Genomic DNA, 21,043 nt, shown 5'->3' with positions numbered 1-21,043 from the left:
AGGAAGCCCAAAGAGGATTGAACACCTTTAGCATTTTGGTCTCTGTAACATACAAAGGCAGCTTTAACATTGCATTGAGAAACTGCAAGTGTGTTCTTGATAAGAAATGTTCTGAAAAGCTCAACAAAAGCCTTATCAGTAATATTTTGAGGCTTCCTTCCCATCCAAAGAGTGAGGACTTGTCTCTCCCATCTGTTCACTGAGAAAACTGGGCTATGACCAGGTTTGAGCTCTTTCTATGCAGCTTCTCCCCTCCACAGACTGCGAGCCTTCAGCAGGATAAGAGACCTTTAAATCTTTTCCACCTTATGTCAAGGCTGGTACTGAATCTTTTCTCACAAATGAGCTAATTTTGCCCTTAATGACTAAAACTGAAGACTAAAAAAATAATGAGTCAGAAGAGTGGCAAAGCAAGAAATTAAACAAAGTGAAACATTGCAGTGAGAGTACATATTTTGGTGCTTTTTTGTTTAGTTTGGTTGGGTTTCTTTAATCCTTTGAGACAAAAGTATGCTGCTAAATTTATGCCTCTAAATTTACTTGGCATATGTATGGAAAGCTGTGGAGCCATGAAATGAAACCTTCAGCTGAAAGTGTTGGCCTTTTTGGCCCCCAGGGCACTGTGCTGGTCAGGGACAGGTAGTTGTCCACCAGGACCCCCAGGTCTTTCTGTGCAGAGTTGCTTTCCAGTAGATCCCTCCCCCCAGCCTGTACTGGTGCCTGGAGTTGTTTCTCCCCAGGTGCGGGACCTGCATTTGCCCTTGTGGAATTTCAGATGGTTCCTCTCTGCCCATCTCTCCAGCCTGTCAAGGTCCCTCTGAAGGGCAGCACAGCCCTCTGAGGTATTAGCCACTGCTCCCAGCTTTGTGTCATCAGCAAACTTGCTGCCCCTTCATCCAACCATTGAGGAACAAGTTAAACAACACTGGGCCCTGCATAGAGCCCTCAGGGACACCACTAAGTGACAGGCTCCAACCTGACTCTGTACGAGTGATCATGTCCCTCTGGGATCTGCCACTCAGCCAGTTCTCAATCCAGCCCACTGTCCGCTCAACCAACTCACACTTCTTGCCTATGAGAATATCGTGAGGGGAAAGTGAGGTGGGTGAAAAAGGATTTTGCTTTCTTCTTCGAGTATGGACTACTATCCATTCCGCTTTTCCTTCACAGCTGGTATCTGCTCCTTGCTGGGGGATGGACAGAGGATCCCCTTGATCTGAAGTTGTTCCTGGTGGCTGCTCCTGTCTTAGGGAGGCCAGAGGAGAGTGTCTCCCTCTTTGATTCTCTAATACTTCTCAACCTTTCTGCTTTGTCTCGTAACTCTGCTTCCAGGCTGAGCAGTTCATCCGCCTGCTCACATCAGCTGCCATCTCTGTACAATCCACTGAGAGGTTCAGGCAATCCCTACGGCCTGAAGCCCGGGCGGCTACATGGCTTTTGGCATGTTTTGCATGTCTTTTTGGGAGCTCTGCCTGGGTCGCCGCATCTTTTTTGGTGAGTTTAGAGGAATTGGTTCCCTGCCGAGAGGGGAAACATATTTGAGCTCCCTCAGTAAGTGTAATGACCAGCAACTGAGTAAACTGCCTGTGCTGCAGCGCCCTGGTGCCCTCCCCGCTCCGCTCCCTGGAGCCCGTTAAATCTCCCGCGGATGTTCCAGGCATCCTGTTCGGCTGCCGAGAGCTGCGGGGCCCGGGGCTGCTGCTCGCGTGTCCCTGAGCTCGGGGACGATTTCGAGAGGCAGCGAGTCGCGAAGTCCTCTCTGAGGGTATTCCGTATGATGATCTTCCCTCCTGGACTCTGCTCTGCCCCGGCGGTTCCAGGTGAAACGCCTGCGGGGCTGAGGCCCAGGCCCTCAGCGGACACAGGGCGGACGCTGCCCGCCCGCCGCTTTAAATGCCCTCCCGCTGCCCGCCCCCCACCCGTCTTTAACCAATGGCTGCGCAGTTTTCCCTGACGGACGCGCGATGTAGTCAATAGAAGGCAGCCAGGAGGATCGATGGCGCGGCTTGTTTCAAGCTTCCCTCCCTCCCCGGGGTCGACCAAGGGGGCGGGATGGGGGGAGGGCGAGCCGCGTTCGATAGGCTGTTGGCTGTGATGGGCAGCTACTCCAGCCAAGCGCGAGGCAGGGCGGGCCGGCCGGTGCTCCCCCGGCGCGGGCGGAGCGGGGCCGGGCAGCGGAGCCGCCGAGGGCCACCATGTTCCAGGGCGGCGAGGCCGAGCCGGCCAAGCCTAGCTCCAGGTCCGGCAGCGGGGGAGGCTCGGGGGGGAGGAAGAGCCGCTCGGCGGCGTGGAGCCCGCGGCGGGGCTTTATTCGGTCGCGGGGGGTGCGGCGCTCCGGCTGAGGGACGGGCGGGGGGGCTCTGGCTGAGGGGGGTCGTGTCGCTGCTGAGGGGCCTCTTCGCCCCGTCCCTGCGGTGCTGCGGCCGGCGCAGGGCCGGTGCCCCCGCCGTGCCTCAGTTCCCCTGTGCCGCACCCCGGGGCTGGGCCGGGTGGGCGGGAGCGGCCGCGGTGCGCCCCCGGCGGGGCCGCCCGAGCTGGGGCAGCGCCCGCGGGACTTCAGTGCCCGGCCCGGCCCTGGAGCTCCGGGGAGGGGTCCCCGGGGAGGGGTCCCCGGGGAGGGGTCGCCGGGGAGGGGTCGCCGGGGAGGGGTCGCCGGGGAGGGGTCGCCGGGGAGGGGCGCGGCTGCTCCGTGAGGCTGCGAGAGGGAGGATCCAGCACAAACGCCGGCTTGTTTCCGCCCTGCCCTGCGAAGTTGAAATATATTGTTATATATTTGGAGGAGGGCAGATCTCCCGAGTACTGCAGGGAGCGAGTGCACTGATTAACCCGTCTGTGAGGCTGTGGCGTGCGGGAGGGAGGGAAGGAAGGAAGGACGGAAGGGTTTGGGAATTGTGTAACAATGCTTTACGTTTGCCTCGGTTCTAGTCTCTCTGAGCTGTGACCTGGTTGTAAAAGACTTTTGAGGATGCTCTGCCCTCGGTATGGTCCCTGGGAAGCCTCTGTTCTCACAGGACCTTTGAAAGCACGTTTAAGGTATAAACTGGGCAGGGCTGGACTGCAGCCCGTTGTAAGGTGTTAGTTAACAGCGAGCAAAGGGGGTGTCACAGCTTTGTCCCAGCGGCGTGGGGTGTGTTCGTGGCTCCTGGGAGCAAAGATGGAGCCACCCACAGCTCGGTACCAGGTTTAAGGTACACTGTGTCCACAGCTTGTTCTGTTCATTCCCTAAACAAAAGTTTATTTAGTGGGAATGCAAATCCTTTTGCAGTTCTTGATATGTAGAAGTTTCTCTGTTTAAAACTGAGCCTAATTCCAAATCCCTGCAGTGACTACAAACACTTGTGAAAGTGGGGAAAAAAAACCAACTCATCCTAAGATGAAGATCTTTCTGAGGACATTTTGTGTTTTGAGAACGTCAAAATTGCTAAAAAGATTTTAAATGAAACCTTTCACTTAAATAATTGTCCAGTGAGATGTGTTTCCAGTGATCCTGTTAATGTGCACGGCAATAGAGCAAACATCTGGTTTGCTGAATCAAATTAACTGCCTGGTTTTATTTTATTAAACTTTAATAATGACACTTTGTGTTTTTAAGGAAGCTTTGCTTTTCCAAAATGAAACAAGGGATTGCATGTCTAAGAGTTTCTAAAAGCAAAGCAGGACAGATTTGTATCATTCTGCTGTTACACATGGTAAAGAAGCATTGCTTAAACTTACCCTCAATTCATCCTGTTTTACTTCTGTGTTAGAACTGTCTGAAAACTGGTGGGAGCTCAGTGTTTAACTTTCAGGCAGAACTAAAAAAAAATATGTATTTATTTATGTAGAAGGTGTCTTGAAGTAATGGATAAGTCTTGCACCCCTTCCATAGGTTGGCTGAAAGGTTCAATGAGGAAAGCGCATTCAAATTCAAGTGTGTTCAAATGCAGAGAGGAAAAAAAGATCAGAAGAACTAATTAAAATTCTTCAAATCTACCAGAAGAGAACAAAGCAATTAGTAGAGGCTTTTAAACTTGCAGGGTAGGGCTCTTGATTTAGCTATTCTAGATGAATTGGCAGACTTCTGTTTTGCTGGAGAGGAGGGGGAGAAAGGCAGATTTAGATTTCATAGAAGACAATTTTATTATTTTTTTTTACTGCTTAAAAAGAAAACACCTTCCCTTCTGCCCTTCTCCCAAAGGAAGAAAGACCCAACATACCTGGCTACAAGACACAAAAAGGTCTCTATGTAAACCGACGAAATACCAACGTAAACTAAAATGACTAAAGTATAAACTGAAGTTACTATGCAGTGTGTGTTGGATTTCCATGTACTCTGCTGAAGCAGCTCACACTGGCTCACTGAGCTTGGTGAGGTTCACAGGCAGAATCTGATTTTCTTATTTGCTGTGGGGGGACTTCACGTCCCACTCTGGTCTAGAACTGAGTGCACAGGAGTACAAGGAGCCAGTAGTGCTCTAGAGACTCCACAGCAGGAAAGTAGCTTTGTATTCTCCTACGTTTTTGGCTGAAGGGAAGGAGTGCAAAGCCCTGTCCTCTTTGCTGTCACCAGCTGGCAAACTTTGTTGCTGTACTCAAGATTGTTTTTGGTAATTCTTGTGAATGACTTAGTTATCTGACTTGGCATTTGTTAGAATTTTATAAACCTGGTGTCACAGTCACTTGAAAGTTTATGGAACGCTCGGAAGGTTCCCAGCATTTAGAGGTTTCTGAGATTGAGGTGGCAAATGCACTTTGTGTATGTAGAGTTATTTTGGGCGATGCTGGCAGGAAAGGTCGCTTGTGCTGATTTCCAAGTGCTTCATAAGCACCACTAGTGATGCCTCTGGCTTATTCATTGAACAGTAGGGTGTTCATAGTGTGGGTACTGAGCTGAAAATGGGAGGACAATATAAGATTAATCAATGTTGGATTTCTTTTGATGCTTAATTCAGTTTGTTTACTGAATAAGCAAGACTTTTAATCTTAAAATGGTGTTTCTCTAGAATTTTCTTTTACAATAGATCTTAAAACACGTTACAGGAATGAGAAGTAATTATGACTGGTTGTTATTCTTACAGCAAAAAAGTCTGAATGTAGTTATTTTGTTATTCCCCTCTATGCTTGTACGCATGTGTTAAGCAAACAGCATGGTAAAGGGAGTGAATCTGTGGTCCAAGAGACTCCAGCCAAATAAATAACATTTTTCTTCCTTTAAATCTCTGTACTCATATACTGAGTATACTTGGAATGCAAGAGAGACTAGATGCATTTAAAACAAGTATCTGAAAAGAATGTGTAAAGTCAAAAATCATTGAAATTAGGTGAGAGAAGCCCCTTTTAACAGAAGCCCCTTCCCAAAGTACTTTTCTATAGAGTTCCCTTTTCCTTCAGTCTCCCTGGTTTAAATACTTAAACTGCCTTGTGGTTTCTGGACCATGGTGAATGCTCGAAATACATAATTTTCCTATACAATATCTGCTTTAATAGTGGGTTTAGATCTTCTAAGATATGTGGAAAGCACATAGGATAGTTGGCTCTGTAGTCTGATGGACACAAAATTGTAAATAAACCTTCTGCTTTGTGTGATCTAACCTGTGCCATGGACAAGAAATTGTCCTGTCTGCTGAAATTCTTGTTACTCATCAAGCTTAAGGGGTTCATTAAATTCACGGTCATGCTAAGGATTAAAATATTGAAATTGGGCAGCAAAGACAGTCTCTCTGAGGCCCCTACTATCTATGAAAACTATTACCAGATTAAAAGAGGAACTTTTTTCTCCTTCCTCCCAAAGAGCCTAGAACTGCTCTCTGCATCTTGAGATCTGAAATGCATGCAAAGCTCATTTTCTAACAGGGCAGCCAAATACCTCTGCTTCTGTGAAATGAAATCTTAAGCTGGACTAGATCTTGGCTCCAAGAGGAACCTTGGAGATAGCTCACCTGAAGTGGAGTGCTGCAGTCTCATCCAGGGAGAGGAGGGGTTGTATTAATTCACTGACGTTTGACTTGTGTTCAGGTTGAGTGGGATGAAGATCTTGCAATTTATAACTGTTGTCTTGGTTTAAAAGTAAAGGCTGGTTTAGATCCCAGATGAAGGGTTCAGATGAGAATTAATAAAATTGAGTTCAGCTGCTTAGACTGTGGGTAATTGGTCAAGTAGATGTAACTGTAAAGATTATTTCTGATGCAGAATCTCAGAATCATTAAGGTTGGAAAAGACCTCTGAGATCATCAAGTCCAACCTCTGCTTGTCAACTAGACCAGAGCATTAAGTGACACGTTCAGTCATTTCTTGAACACCTCCAGTGCTGGTGGCTCCACCACCTCCCTAGGCAGCCCATTCTAACATTTAACAACCCATCCAGTGAAGGAATTCCTCCTGATGTCCAACCTGGACCTCCCCTGGCACAGCTTGAGGCTGTTACTTCTTGTCCTGTCCCTTGTTTCCTGGAAGCAGAGCCTGCCTCCCCCCCCCCCCCGGCTGCCCCCTCCTGTCAGGGAGTTGCAGAGCCAGAAGGTCCCCCCTGAGCCTCCTTTTCTCCAGGCTGAGCCCCCCCAGCTCCCTCAGCTGCTCCTGCTGCTCCAGCCCCTTCCCCAGCTCCATTCCCTTCCCTGGACATGCTCCAGCCCTTCAGTGTCTCTTGTCTGAGGGTCCCAGAACTGCCCTCAGGGCTGGAGGTGCCTCAGCAGTGCCAGCACAGGGATGGGCACCGCCCTGGGCCTGTGGCCACACTATTGCTGGTACAGCCCAGAGGCCATTGGCCTTCTTGCCCACCTGGGCACATACCAGCTCGTGTTCAGCCCCTGGCACCAGTACCCCTAGGTCCTTTTCCACTAGACTGCTTTTCAGCCATACCTTAGTATCCATTGGGGCCTCTGGTGGTCTAGTGGTTAGAGTGCAGGACTCACACCGCTGCGACCCGGGTTCAATTCCCGGCCCCCCGGGCAGCTGGAGCTCGTCAGCCTTGTATGGCAATCCAGCTACGTCCTGGGGACCTCACTGCCACTGTCCAAGCTTTGCTCGGCCCCGGCAGATGAACCTCAGGATTAAAGGGTGGGCTCAGTTCAGCGCACGCTGTGTCTCACCTAAAAAATCCACTGCACAGGCTCGAAGGGTTTATGACCTTTCCCAAATCTTCGCTTGCGAAGACTGGCCATTATAGTATCCATTGCTTTCTTGTGCTTTTCCTGTTAATTTTCCAATTGATTCCACTGATTCTGCTCCCAAGTAGTGGTTCAGTTCCTTTTCAGAGCTGGACCTGAAGTTTGTTGTACAAAACATAGGCATTAACTGTGGACTTACTACCCAAGGACAAGCATGACTTTTGGTAGGTTTTCTAGAAGTCAGTCCATTTCTGCTGTAACCTCCAATTTTTCTGCAGATCTGTTTGATATCCTCTGGTACAATGGATTTGCAGCTTGACCACTAAAAATCTGGCTTTTTGGTATTCCACTTCTCTGTTCTGAACTCTACACCAGCTACTATGATAACTGATGGTTGAGTTGGCAAATTTTTTAGTAGTTCTGAAATGTCTGCTTTTAAATAAAAGTCGTTGGGTTTGAATTGTATCAGGGATGCATAGTTGGTATGTGCAGTTTAGCAGAAAGTCTGATTCTGTAATGGTTATTTTTAAAACTCTAACCAGTCATATGCCTTCTCTTAATCTTCTGTTGCTTCTGGAACACCACAGGGAGAGTAGTCATTTGTGCTGCTGGCACTGTTAGCATCATTCCAAGTAATCATGGATAGCTTCATGATCAAATTGACTCACCAGGAGGTTGGCAAAATTTGTGCTGAACTTGGGAATACTTTATTAGAACAGCTCTTGAAAAGCAGATGCTGGGCACAGCAGAATTACCTGAGGTAATTTAAAGTCAGAATAGTTACATACAAGGGAGAATGGGAAGAGGTCATCAAATATGTTGAATGCTATAAATTTTAAATGAACTTTTGTATCTTGCTCCTCATTCTGTGATGCAGGGTATTGAAGCCCCCGGGAGGAGGTTCTAGTAATCTCTTTGGGAGTACAGAAGAAGTGCCTTCTTCAAGCAGACCACACCGGATGGCATCCAATATTTTTGGAGCATCAGAACAACCTCAAAACATTCCAAAAAGAACAAACCCTCCAGGTAAGACCTGCCCCCTCTTTCTGTGCTATTAGACTCTGAGTTGCAGCACAGAACTGGTTTCATGTTTCTAAAGTGGAACACTGTAATCTTTTTTATATTGCATTTTTGCATATTGAGCAGGCTTGAACAACAAATCACTTCAGACTTTTGAATATATGAATATTTCAGTGATCTGCATGTTCACAAACTTTTTAGCACATCACCCAAATGTTAATTCTTTGCAAGCTGAGGTCTAGGAAATGATGAAAGGAAACAGATTCTATTCTAGAACTGTGTCAGCAGTTAGCTGCAGTGGGCACAGCCCTGAATCTGAGATCCACTGGTGAATTGTTGTAACAAAGGTTTTCAGATAGGCAAACAAAAGCAAGTCCCTAGGCAGCAGGGCTCTGGAAGTCCTTGAGTTCCTATATCTTTTTAAATATTTTCATATAGAGTGATAAAACTAAGTCATCTTGGAAAAAAAAAAATCTAACAACTGCCTTGCAGGAGGAAAAGAAAGTGGCATTTTTGAGGACTCTAGTTCTGCTCAGCCTCGTCCGCGCATGAATCCACCTGGTGGGAAGACGAGCGATATCTTTGGGTCTCCTGTCTCTCCCAGCATTGTGCGAGCACACCCCAACAAGCCCAAGGTATTTGTACTTCTGTTGCTGTCAGAGCAAGAAGCAGCTCTAGGGGTCCTCTCACACTGTCGCAGTGCTCTCTTTAAGAACAGACCTGAATTGTGCACAGAGGGACTTTGAGTTAGACAGTTATATTCCCAAAATCTCTTTGATAGCTTGTTATTTTGGGTGTATCTCATCTCTGCAGGCTCTGCAGTTTGCTGTAAAAGTATTAATTAGACTCTGGATATGTGTTCAAAAAAAAAAAAAGAGAAAAAAGCTTTTGATCATTCTTGTGAGTTGCAGCTGGAGTTCTTGACAGAGCCAAGAGGCATTTAAGGTGGATAGGGAGGAGATATTTCTCCTTATTCTGCAGTTTGCTAGAGGTGATCTTGATTCAAATTTGGGAATTTGGTGAACCCCAGTGAGCTACAGTCATAAACCTTCATGTGGCCTGGCTGTGCACTTTGTCTCCCTTAAGTACCTGTATCTACAGTCACTGTGAAAGCACTTCAGCAGGAGATTAGGCTTAAGTGATCAACAGTGAAAAAGTGAACTTGGGATCAGCCATGGTGTCAGGCCCAGCAGATGCTTGATTTGTGGTAGATGAAAGTGTCTCTTTGCAACTGTAATAACTGTAATTGTTATTACAGTTGTTATACATATTTTATAGAGTTGGGTTTAGATCTTAAACCTGTGATGTGTAATAGTTATGACCAAATGTGTAGTAGTTATGACCAAATCTGGGTTTGGGTAAAAAGCAGGATACGTTGCCAGTTATTTTATTTCTGTATTTAGGTGCCCTATATGTGGATTTACAACCTGCTGCCTTACTCTAAGTAGATACTAATAAGTGAGTAGCTGTTATGTTGATAATGAGGTGGTATAGAATAACCTCCTGGCTACTGCAGAAATTAACTCTGTCCTGGCTGGAACCAGAACATTATTTACCCCTTATTCTATACAATCTACGTCATGTCATTTCCGTAGTCAATGAATGAACCTCTAAGATGTCTTTTGAGTTCATTTAGTCCAGGACTGTGGGTTCTATCCATCCTAAAATGGTTTCCAGGGCAGGAGGCTTGGTGTGCTGTCAGCTGGTTCAAGCTGCACAGGGAGCTCAGGACTGGTGTATCTGGAGCAATCCATCCTCATTGTCCGTGGTAGCTATGGCACACAGTGGCAGTGTCATTCAGCAACCACTGTCATACAATTCAACATTACAGACTGTTCTTACCCAAAAATCAAATCCCTTTGAAGGACACATTGTGTTTCCCTGTCCTTCTGCATTACCCATCAAGTGCAAAAATTCAAGGACTTGGTGTGTCCTTGAGCAAAAACAAATCCATGGATGGGTTTGCCTTTGCTTGAAGCAGGACTAATCCAAACTGTCTTGCCCAACATATACCTTGTATGCCCCACAGGGCCTTTATCCCCTTCTATGGTGCATAGTGGTTTTGATTGGGCAGGACCAGCTCGATTGGTAGAGCCTCAGGTGTTAACTAACTAGCTGGCCTTTGCTAAATGTAGATCCCAGTGTTTGAAGGTCCCACCACCCATTGCTTTTAATGTGGTTTTTAACAGTGCATTGTACTGTTCAACTTTCCCAGAGGCTGGTGCATAACTGGGAATGTGACACACCTACTCAATCCCTTGCTCCCTGGCCCAGGTGTCTGTGAGGCCTTTTTTGAAATGAGTCCCATTGTCTGACTCAGTTCTCTCTGGGGTGCCATGTTGCCACAGGACTTGCTTTTCCAGGCCCAGGATGGTGCTCCAGGCAGTGCTGTGAGGCACAGGGTGCATCTCCAGCCATCCAGTGTTTATTCCCACCACTGTCAGCACGTAGCACTTGCCTTGGCAGGTTTGGGGAGAGTGATGTAATCAATCTGCCAGGCCTCCCCCTATTTATAGTTTGACCGTTGCCCCCCACACCACAGACGCTTTACCTGCTTGGCAGCACATGTTCTACAGTTATGGATAACCTGGGAGATGGTGTCCATATTTAAGTCCACCTCTTGATCATGAGCCCCTCTGGATGTTGCATCTCTTCCCTGTTGACCTGAGTCGTTATGGGCCCACAGAGCCAGAAATAATTCACCCTTTTGTTGCCACTCCATATCCACCTGAGACACTTAAATTTTGGCAGCTCAATCCACCTATCCGTTGTTGCGCTGTTCTTCAGCAGCCTGACATGATGGACTTTCACAGCCAATCTCCCTACCCAGGCAGTGATATCTTGCCACACTTCAGCAGCCTAGATGGATTTCCCTCTGAGCTGCCAATTGGCCTTTTTCCCTTGGTCCAACCACTCCCACAGAGCATTTGCCACAATCTACGAGTCAGTAGAGAGGTAGAGTGTGGGCCATTTCTCTTTTTCAGTGATACCTAAAGGCAGCTGGACAGCCTGCAGCTCTGCAGCCTTGCTTGATCCGCCTTGTCTCCCTCAGTGGCTTCTGTGACTCCCCACATAGGACCCCATACGGCAGCTTTCCATTGTGCATGTGTCCCTACAATGCGGCAGAAACTGTCAGGGAAGAGAGAGTGTCACCTTTCATTTCCTGATAGCTGATTATATGGTGGGGCCTCCTCAGCACGTGTCACCTTCTCCTCATCCTCTTCTGATGATGGTCTGAAATTTTGGCCTTCAGGCCAATTCGTGATGAATTCCAAGATCTCTAAGTGATTGGGGTTTCCTGTCTGAGCTCTCTCTATGATCAGTGATCCACTTGCTCCACAGAGCAGCAGTGGCATGGTGTGTGGAGGGGACTTTCCCTTTGAACATCCAGCCCAGCACTGGCAGTCAGGGTGCCAGGAGGAGCTGTGCTTCAGTGCCAGTCACTCCTGAGGCAGCTCAAACTCCTTCAGAAGCTGCCAGGATCTCTTTTTCAGTTTGAGTGTAACAGGCCTCAGATCCTTTGTATCCCTGACCGACTCCAGAACCCCAGGAGTCATCCTTGGGTCTCTCCCCAGGTACTTTTCGCCAGAGACTCCAGTAAGGACTGTTCTCCCTGGCTGCGGTGTAAGAGCACGTTTTTTTACATCCTATCCTGTCCTGACTGGCCCAAGGATTACTACATGAGCAGTCTCCTGTTTATTGTGTTCAAAACCTTGTTGTTGCTCAGGGCCCCACTTGAAATCATTCTTCCATGTCACTGGATAGAGAAGGCTGACAGACTGACTGTAATTTGGAATAATCATCCTCCAAAAACTCACAGTGCCCAGGAAAGCCTGTGTTGCCTTGTTGCTGGTTGCTGGGGACATAGCTGGCGTTTTCTTAACCACATCCATTGGAATCTGACAATGTCTGTCTTGCCACTTTACTCCTAAAAACTGAATTTCCTGGGCAGGTCCCTTAACCTTACTTTGCTTTATGGCAAAACCAGCATTCAGGAGGGTCTGGATTATCTTCTCCCCTTTCTCAAAAACTGCCTCTGCCGTGTTGCCCCACACGATGATGTCATCAATGTAGTGTAAGTGTTCTGGAGCCTCACCCTTTTCTAGTGCAGTCTAGATCAGTCCATGGCAAACGGTGGGCTGTGTTTCCAGCCTGGGGCAATTGGTTCCAGGTGTACTGCACACCCCTCCAGATGAAAGCCAGCTGTGGCCTGCACTCTGCTGCCAAAGGGGTGGAGCAGAACTCAGCAGTGTCGATGGTGGCTGCCTTGGACTCCAGTTTGTACTGAAGTTCCAACATGTCCAACACAGCGGCATCAGTGGTGGGGTGACTTCAGGCCATGATAGTCCACTGTCAGTCTCCACTCTCCACTGGACTTACACACTGGCCCTGTAGGGCTATTAAAGGGGGTGCAAATCTTGCTGACCGCTCCCTGGCTCTCCAGTTCACAAATTATGTCCTGGATGGGGCTCACAGAGTCCCAGTTGGTGTGGTATTGTCAGTGGTGTCAGTTTGTTCTCCTCCTTTCATTGACATCACTGCCAATGAGTCGATGTACGACGATGGTGCTCTCTGTATAAACTTCTGCCCCAGGGATTGTGTGCACTGGTCCTCATCTGGATCTACAGGGCACTGCTTGTTATTTGAATCCCTATGGATTACCTCCAGCACAGCTGATAATCTGAGGTACTGGATACCTTTCTCCATGGTGTTCCACCTGCTTGGGTCCACTACTAGAACATCCTTGGAAAAGGGTGCCTTTCTTTCACGCCTGACAGGAGTCGCCTGCAGAAGCTGAGAGTTTCTGTTCTCTTCCCAATCCTGTGTTAGATGCCCATATCCCAGGACAGGGATCCCACTTGCTTGGCTTCACCACCATCTGGTTTCATATTGTGGGCCACAATATCCCAGCTCTGGAGCAGCCAGGTCACCAGGGGCTCTCTCAGCTGGAGGCTGAAATCTTTTCACATATCTTGCAGCTGGCCCTGCCTCTTATCTCTGGCCCTGCCTCTTCCTCCTGTTCTGAGGGCCCTGCTTCCTCCTCATCCCTCACTGGGAGAACTGCTTTGGTCTTGGATTTCTTCTTCTGTATAGCGTTGCCTGCTATTGGCACAAGTTGTTCCTCTGGTTCAGCTGCAGTTTGAGCGGCCATGGTGCCTGTTGCTCTGCTTTCCTTCTCCTCCCCCTGAGGGTTCTGTCTGGTGATGAGCAGTGTCTAATAAATAGCAGCCAGGGCCCAGCACGTTGCAATAAGTTCTCTGGAGTTGCCACAGTATTCTCTTGTCAAAGATTCTCCACTTCATCAGGGTCTTGTGGTTGTTCAGAGGTGAACTTCCAAACCATTTCTCCAAAAGCTGGCCCATTTTCTCCCACATTCCATGACACTCATGACTATCCACCCTTGGGGCAGATGTCCTAATAACCTCCATAGAAATCTCTTTCTTGACTAAACAGTGCAGTGTGGACTGCACTGAGGAGACCTGGCAGACTTAACAAGAACATGCTTTCATTAACATCCAAAGGGAATTCAGGATTCTCAAAGGCTGTTGTAACAAGCCTGAAGGAGGAAAAAGGGGTGAAAAGCTGGGGTAAATCATTCTCCCCTGTTCTTCCCACAGACTGGGTATGATTATTAGTGGACTCCCAAAGGTAAGGGCAGGAGAGCAGCACTGAACACACATCCCAAATGACCCTTGCTGCCCTTGATGTTATCATGTCATAAACCAATATCCCACAGTGCAGCAACAAAGCAATCCTGATCCCTCTCCCTGCTCTGAAAAATATCATCACAAGGAGCACATATTGCATATATGGGAATATATACAAGATTAGGTACCACACCCACATGAACAGACCAAGCAACATTTTGACCAGTGGCTCCCTACCTAATACAACAAATGCTTAGATCAAATTTGTTTCCAACTCACTCTGGACAGCTCTGTTATTATCTCAACCCTTCATGCCCCATGTTGGGTGCCAAATAAGTCTGTTGTGGCTTAGGAATGGTATTCCCCAATTTAGTGTCCCCACTGAAACACTCCAAACCTCACACCACTTGCTCACTCCGCCCTCCCCCATGGCAGAACTGGAGGAGAGAATTGGAGGCACAAAAGGTGAAGATCACGGGTTGAGATAAGAACAATTTGCTGGAAACAGCAATGAAATAAGAAATTAACAGTAACAGCAACAATATTAATAACAGAGTGTGCAAGAAAGGCTTAGCCTTTTATGCATATTCTGAGTAGTGTTTGGGGCAGTAAGAAAGTAGGAGGAAAAATAAGACTGGGAGCTAGGTTTTGTCAGGAGTAGTGCTGTTGGTGTAGGAGAGGGCTTTGCTTTGTTCCTCTGTACCCCTTTATTGGGATGGTCACTGTTTCCTTTTTAGAAATGTAACATTAATTCCCATGAATTCCTGACTAAATGGAGGACAACACTTCAGAAATTCCTGTCTTTAATTAGAGTATTGGAATTGTGGAAAATACTGGGGCGGAAAGGAGACAGCATATTTACAAAAACTACTGCAAATTGAGTTTCATGGCTGGGAAAACACACCTCTCTAAAGTGTGACTCTGTATTTGTGACAGTCAGTTGGGTTTGTTGGGGAAGTGGTCTTAAGAGGTTTTGTTTATTACCTGACCGTTGGGATACTTGCTGAAGACAGGAATTGCTGAATATAAATAAGGTCCTCAGGAGCTGCTTGTGTTCTAGTTGTATGTGCCAAACTTCTCCTGGGTGGTAGTGGGTGCTCAACAGGAATGGTAATTCCAGACCTTACGATCATTGAATCCTTAAGGTTGGAGAAGACCTCTAAGATGGAATCCAGCTGTTAGCCCAGCTCTGCTGTGCTTACCATTTTGATGATCCACTGTAGCCTCTTCACCCATGTTTCAATGAATTGTCTGAGATGGGCACCTTGCCATAACAGGAGTTTTGTCCCCCTGCTTTTGGGGTTCTGAAGTGGAGGAGGGGATGAAGAGCTGCACATGGTGCCTGCAGCTGTTTGCTTTTACTGTGATCAACATATGAACTTAGATCAGAAACAAAGCAAAACTTTCAGAAGGCTTTTGTGACAGACTTGATGTTTGAGAACGATAATACGCTAAGACAGTTCTTGATTTCTTTGCAGGATCACATTGTCTTGAAAGAAGATGAAACACCAAAGAAGCTAGAAGGTCAGCAAGAGAGATTCCTTTCTCTGTGCTCTTTGAGAAGATATGCTCTGAGGAATAGTTTCTTATGCTTCCACTTAAACACCAGCCTTAGTCTCATGTTTTTGGGATAATATACTGAGAAGTCAGAGATCTAATCTCTTGTCTAAGGGAGATGGCTTTCTTCCTCCTTTGAGGAGAACACAGGCATGAGTCTTGCTACTCTATGTCTGTGTGTTTATGCTTTGCTTGATACCATGTGTGTATATATAGATATATATGGAATCTGTATATAGCAAAACATCCTATCAGGTTACTTCTTCCTCCCTTGCCATCTCCTTCAAGTGTGTAATCTTGGCCTTCTGTAATTGTAAATAACAAATAGCTGACTGAAAAAATGTATTATTGCTCAACCAGTTGTTAAAGAGTGATGGGACCCTGCTTTTCAACTCAGGATGAAAGGATTGATTGGTACTTTGTATCTCTTAATTTCCTGAAACTACCATAATCATTCTGAAGGTGTATTGCTGAGCCTCCCCATTCTCCTTAGAAAGATTGCTGAAGGAAGAGAGGAATTGTTGTGGAAAGTGAAATTCTTTTCTCAGCACCCGTTTCCTTCAGGAAAAATGAACAGATAATGGGAAACCTTGGTGTGCTGGGGATGGGAGACATGGGAAATAATATAGTCTACAGAAAATGAGGCACTTTGTGGACTAAGAATGGTGATGTAATGATCTAATCCCTTTTCTTTTATGCAGCTACAGAAAATGTCAAACCACAGCTGGAAGATGGAGGCAAGAAAAAAGATGTGGGCAAAGAGGAGCGATGCAAGGAGCCAGAACCCAAGATAGACAATCACGAGCCCCGCCTGGGGCCAAGGCCACGCTCACACAACAAAGTCCTCAATCCCCCCGGGGGGAAATCCAGCATTGCCTTCTATTAGGGTCATCGGGGCACTGTCCCTAATGGAGTCTGCACAGAAACTCTTGTCTGTGGTGGCGAGGTCAGTTTATAGACTATTGCTTGTGGGTAGATTCTTAGGCAGATGGATGAGGGTTATGTTAGAATGTGTAGGAAAGGTAACCTGGTGATTTGGGGAGGGCGGGCTGGGGAGGGAACGGGTGCCCTGTGGAAGATGTAAGTATTGGGCCTGCCTAGGCGGGTGGCAGAGGGGACATTAGTGTAACTTTGTGAAAGATCAGTGCTACTTTGTGGTGAGTTCCTCAGACTGTTAGGTTGTTAGCTAGCTCGTGGCTCAGGACACTCTAGGGGAGTCAGGCTTGCCCATGCAGCCAACATGTCAAAGGTCGTGAATGAGGAGCAGCCTGGAGATTCCAAAGTACAGCAGGTAGGCTGGGCTTTCCCCATAGCAGTGGGATGCAGCTTCACAGCATGAGCTGACTTGCAGTCACATGAATGTAAATATGTTCCACTGGAACAAGTAGTGCTGCCACTGTTAGAAGTGTCTTCAGTCTTTGGTTCTCTTTCTCCTTTCTTGCTTTGCAACACGTGATTGCTGATACAAGGACAAAATATGCTGAAAGTTTCTTTTATACTCATAAACCATCGCTACGTTTATAAAGATTGCGGTCTTCCCCTCCCAGGTATTCAGGCCTTTCTGATGCCTTTGGTAATCTGCTGATTACAATGACTGGATCTTGACATGTGGCAGTCCAACATACTATTTCACGTAGGTGCTTCTAGAAGACTTTTATTTAAAAGTGCCCTGGTTGAGTGCTTGCACACGTTCTGGTAAAGATGTGGGTGCAAAAAATAGCTTTATGGTACTCTGCACAGAGGTAACTTGAAGTTTACAGTTACCATGGAGAATATGCCCAGGTGCCCAGCCAGGTCACTCTGATGCAGCATGTGTGGAAATGCCTTAGCTTTGGCACAGGTTTTCACTTTGCACCCCATGGAAACTATGACTGTTCTCTCTCCACCACAGTGAATTTCCTGTTTGTTTTGTCTGTGCTGACTCTGTTAGTGAATTCTCCTGTCTTTGGTGAGCCTTACCTTTGCCTTTGACTGCCTCACGTTTTTGTTGGTAAGGTTGGGAGTGCTGTGTGGGTTCTCACCAAGCCATAGTTGTTTTTGCTGTAGACTATCCTAGTTGGAAAAACAAAGGCTTAAGCAATACAAACCTTCTGTTAGTGCTGGCTATTGTAAATCATGTTTGGAAGATGTGCATGTTTTGCACAGACATTTTTGGGGTAGGGTTTGTTCTCTGAATGGACTTTTTGATTGTATCCACAACTTTGATATATGAATGTTAACATTAGGTGCTGACTGTTCAATGTATTGAATAGTGACTTTTTAAATCTGATGTATCAAACAGGAGTTGTTCAGGTACACCAAAGAACAAGTGGCCTTATCTGTATGTCCACTGCTGTTCTAGCCCAGGTTCCCTGGGAAGTGCTGCCAGTGAGAGGATGCTGGGCCAGGTGCTAAACCTCTCTGTGATGGTGGTGCTCTCCAGGCCACAGTTCCCCTGTGGCAGCAGGGTGGGTGATTGCTTGGACACTTATTTGCCTTTTCAAATCGCGAAATATATGGGGCAATGCTAAGGGTAAAACAGCCATGGAGAATAGGGATTTCAGTGTCTTTGTACCTTTCAGATTGCTTTGGAGCTGCCTGTTATTTGTCCCCCTAGGAAAACAAGGCAGTGACTCAAACTACAACACTGGAATGGACTTTTGTTACTTCCAAACATGTATTTCCTAGCAGCTACTCCTGAGTCTGTGCTCTCTAGCCTCTGGCTGTCTCAGACACATCTATCTGTTTCAGCTCCTTGTTCCAGTACTTGACAGGAGGCTGTCATGTGGGAAAATTGACCAGAGGCTGCTTCCTGCATTGCAGACTCTGGTGCTGTCTGCAATACTGAGCATTTGGCATCTTTTAGTCCCTGATGTGCATTGGCTGCAGTGCCTGTCTTTTAAACAACAACTTCTAACTAGGCCTTAAATTAGTTAAACTATGTTAATTTTCTTGCATTTCTTTCTTTGGAATCTAAACAATGTTTTCAACTCATCAAGTAAGATTGATCTGAGCTTTTCCTCGGGACAGAAGGAGATTGGAAATCAAATGACAGAACATGCGATTGTCAATAAACCTCTGTATTTTGTTACTTCGTTGTGTGCTGTAGATGTCTGCTTTTATAAATCAGTCAATCTATTTCAGTGTAGATACACTCATGAATTTTATTGTCTGAAGCGGGAAAAATTACACATAAATTTTCAGGCCTTCCATACAGGGGACTGTGCTCTGGAGCTGTGACATCCTGCCCAAGGCTGCCAATGAGACAGACACTTCTTATCCCTGGGGAGGGTTCAGTTCAGTGCCTTTTTAGGGGCAGCATTCCATGATGTTCTGTACTACACAGGGATTGTTATGTTCTTCAGCAAGATTGTAAATAGACTTAAATGTCCAAATAATTTAGATATTTAAGGCTGCTTAATGTAGAATAATGTAGTAATTCCCCTTGAGCAGGGGATGTTCTTTAGATGGAGAAGTCATACCCCCACTTCTGTTCTTCCAGTGAGTGCATAAAACCCCCCTCACGTGCCAGACTGCCTTGGCTGACAGGAGGGAACTACACCCACAGAAACTGCTCTTCTGGGTGAGCTGGACACAGTGGCCTCTCAGCCAGCGCGCTGTGTGTCTGTGGCGTTCATCCTCCAGAGCCTTCCAGCCAGACCTCACTCCTACAGCTCCTGCTGTGTTTGGCCATTTACAGTTCAGAACTCTCCTCTGAAGCATGCACAGTGCTTTGAGTGGGATCTGCATAGTGTGGGAATTTGGGAATGTCCTTGGTAGACACATTAGCAATGAAGGATTGTCCTTCCTTTGAGTTCTGGCAGTAGACCACAATAGAGCTTCACTCTGCAACTGTGTCTTACCTCTGCTTTCCCAAAACTGCAGATTTCACAGAATATGCAAAGTTGGAAGGGACCCTGTTATAGGTTAGAAATCCAGGAGAATTTTCTTCCCCCTGCCTCCCACTGTAAGAAAGATGGAGTCCAAATGGAAAAAAGGTCAATTAGCCTTACAAAAGAATCTAGCTGGCCAAGCTGCATTCCTACTGAATGGCCCATCAGAGGCTGGGGGAAGAGGGGAGGAGTTTTGGGAGGAGGTGGCTGGCTCTTCTGGGAGGGGAGAGATCAGACTGGGGAGACGGACCGGGAATTTTTGGAGAGGGGGCCTGGAAGCCGCTCTTTCTGGCTTTTCGTCCTGGTGAGGCCTGACCACTGGCCCCGATCGGCTGGCATGCTGCCTCGTGACTCCAGCTGGGACCTACTGGGCTTTCATCAGAGAGTCTCTGTGCTTGCTGGGAGAAAAGGAGGAGCTTTGGGGCGCCATCATCTGAGAACAACAGTGAGTCCTGTGGGGGTGGACTGCTTTTCCTTCTGCCCTTCTTCCACTGGGGGAAGGGCCCCCGTTGTTTCTTTTCGGCCTCTCCCGCGATCCGAGACCAGACCCCCGACCCCCAGACCAGACCCCAGACCCCCAGACCAGACCCCAGACCCCCAGACCAGACCCCCGACCCCTCCCCGCGGTGACCGCCAGAGTCCGACCGCGCCCCCTGCCGGTCAGCACGAGGACTGCAGGCCCTGCACCTTCAGCGCCCCCTGCCGGCCGTGATAGAACTGCGCTGAAGGACAGAGGAGTATTCATTCAGACTTTTTTTTTTTCCCCTATTGTTTGAAGGGGACTTTTTTTTTTTTTTTGGGTACAGGACTATTGCCTAGTTTTTTGTGTTCTGTTACTGTTCTTGCCAACATACATATATCTTTTAATAAAGAGTTGTTATTTCTTCTGGTTTTTTCCACACTTCCTCGATTAAAGCCCCTTAATTTTGAATTCACAATTGCTGAGAGAGAGGAGTTTGGTTTGTCTCATAACTCATCCTCTTTAGCAAACTTTCCAGTCTCTTCAAACTGAGACAGACCCACAAGGATCATCATAAACATGTGGGATAGAATGTTACCTAGGTTGCTGTTTCAGTCTGGGAAGGAAAATTATGGTATCCATAGTGAGGTCAGCCTGGGAAGTGGCTAAAGGAGGACCTGCACATGAGTCAGGTGTGGTTCTAGGCATGGCTGCTGCTTAGGCCCTAAACATGTCACCATATCTGTCCTGTACAAGACAGCAGTGCTGTAGGGAACAGCCCAGCTGCAGCTGATCCCCTGCTCCCTGTGAACCTGCCTAACCCAGAGCAGTGTGTGTTCTCCCCTGTGCCCACTGCTGGCTGCTGTGCAAAACCTTTTAAGCAAGCACTGTCTGATCCTGTCCGTCTGCTGCATCGCTGCCTAACACCCCATCCTGCACTCCCAGTGAGGAAGATTAATGTCCTCTCTGTTGGTGTTTTAAGCAGCATTACTGTGGGTTTTTTGAAGGATTTATACAGGCCAGTCAGACCTGGGATATCCATTCTACATTCTTGGGGATTGTCTAGTGATTGTTGTGTGGAGACAAGCACTAAATGAGTAACTGCTGCAGTATGTTCCCTGGAAGGCTCTTGGAGTTGTTCATGTACAATGTGATCCCACCAGTGCATGGACGTCCAAGCATCGTGGCTACCTGGGTGACTGTGGAGAGAACAGTTTGATGCCTCTCAGCATGTGGAGTGTGCTCAGTTGGAACTTGCATCTCCACAGGCTGGAAGCCACATGGCCACCCACTGATTTGTCCAAGGCCCCTGATGTGTCTCCTGTTGAATTTCAGGCTTGAAGCTCTGATGAAACCCTGTATGGCTTCGCTGTGGAAAAGGCAATGGGTTAAATGTTGAGGCTA

The 21,043-nt window shown here is 47.2% G+C and overlaps 1 protein-coding gene across 3 annotated transcripts; it reads left to right on the top strand.

Annotated features, from left to right (window-relative positions):
• The first annotated feature begins 2,124 nt into the window (after positions 1-2,124).
• JPT2 (Jupiter microtubule associated homolog 2) lies at positions 2,125-18,381 on the top strand. 3 transcript variants are annotated; one of them, XM_064672400.1, is made up of 5 exons: positions 2,125-2,239; positions 7,960-8,108; positions 8,595-8,737; positions 15,229-15,274; positions 16,009-18,381. In XM_064672400.1, the coding sequence occupies exons 1-5, from the start codon at positions 2,196-2,198 to the stop codon at positions 16,191-16,193; spliced, it is 567 nt and encodes a 188-aa protein (XP_064528470.1). In that variant the 5' UTR covers positions 2,125-2,195; the 3' UTR covers positions 16,194-18,381. The 3 variants fall into 3 exon arrangements, with proteins under 3 accessions (XP_064528470.1, XP_064528469.1, XP_064528468.1); XM_064672399.1 differs by lacking the exon at positions 2,125-2,239 and adding an exon at positions 2,951-3,033; XM_064672398.1 differs by lacking the exon at positions 2,125-2,239 and adding an exon at positions 7,676-7,842.
• The last annotated feature ends 2,662 nt before the right edge of the window (positions 18,382-21,043 follow it).

Source organism: Pseudopipra pipra, chromosome 16 (genome assembly GCF_036250125.1).
Source record: "Pseudopipra pipra isolate bDixPip1 chromosome 16, bDixPip1.hap1, whole genome shotgun sequence".
In the NCBI taxonomy this organism is placed as follows: domain Eukaryota; kingdom Metazoa; phylum Chordata; class Aves; order Passeriformes; family Pipridae; genus Pseudopipra; species Pseudopipra pipra.
This window is presented reverse-complemented; position numbering and strand designations above follow the sequence as displayed.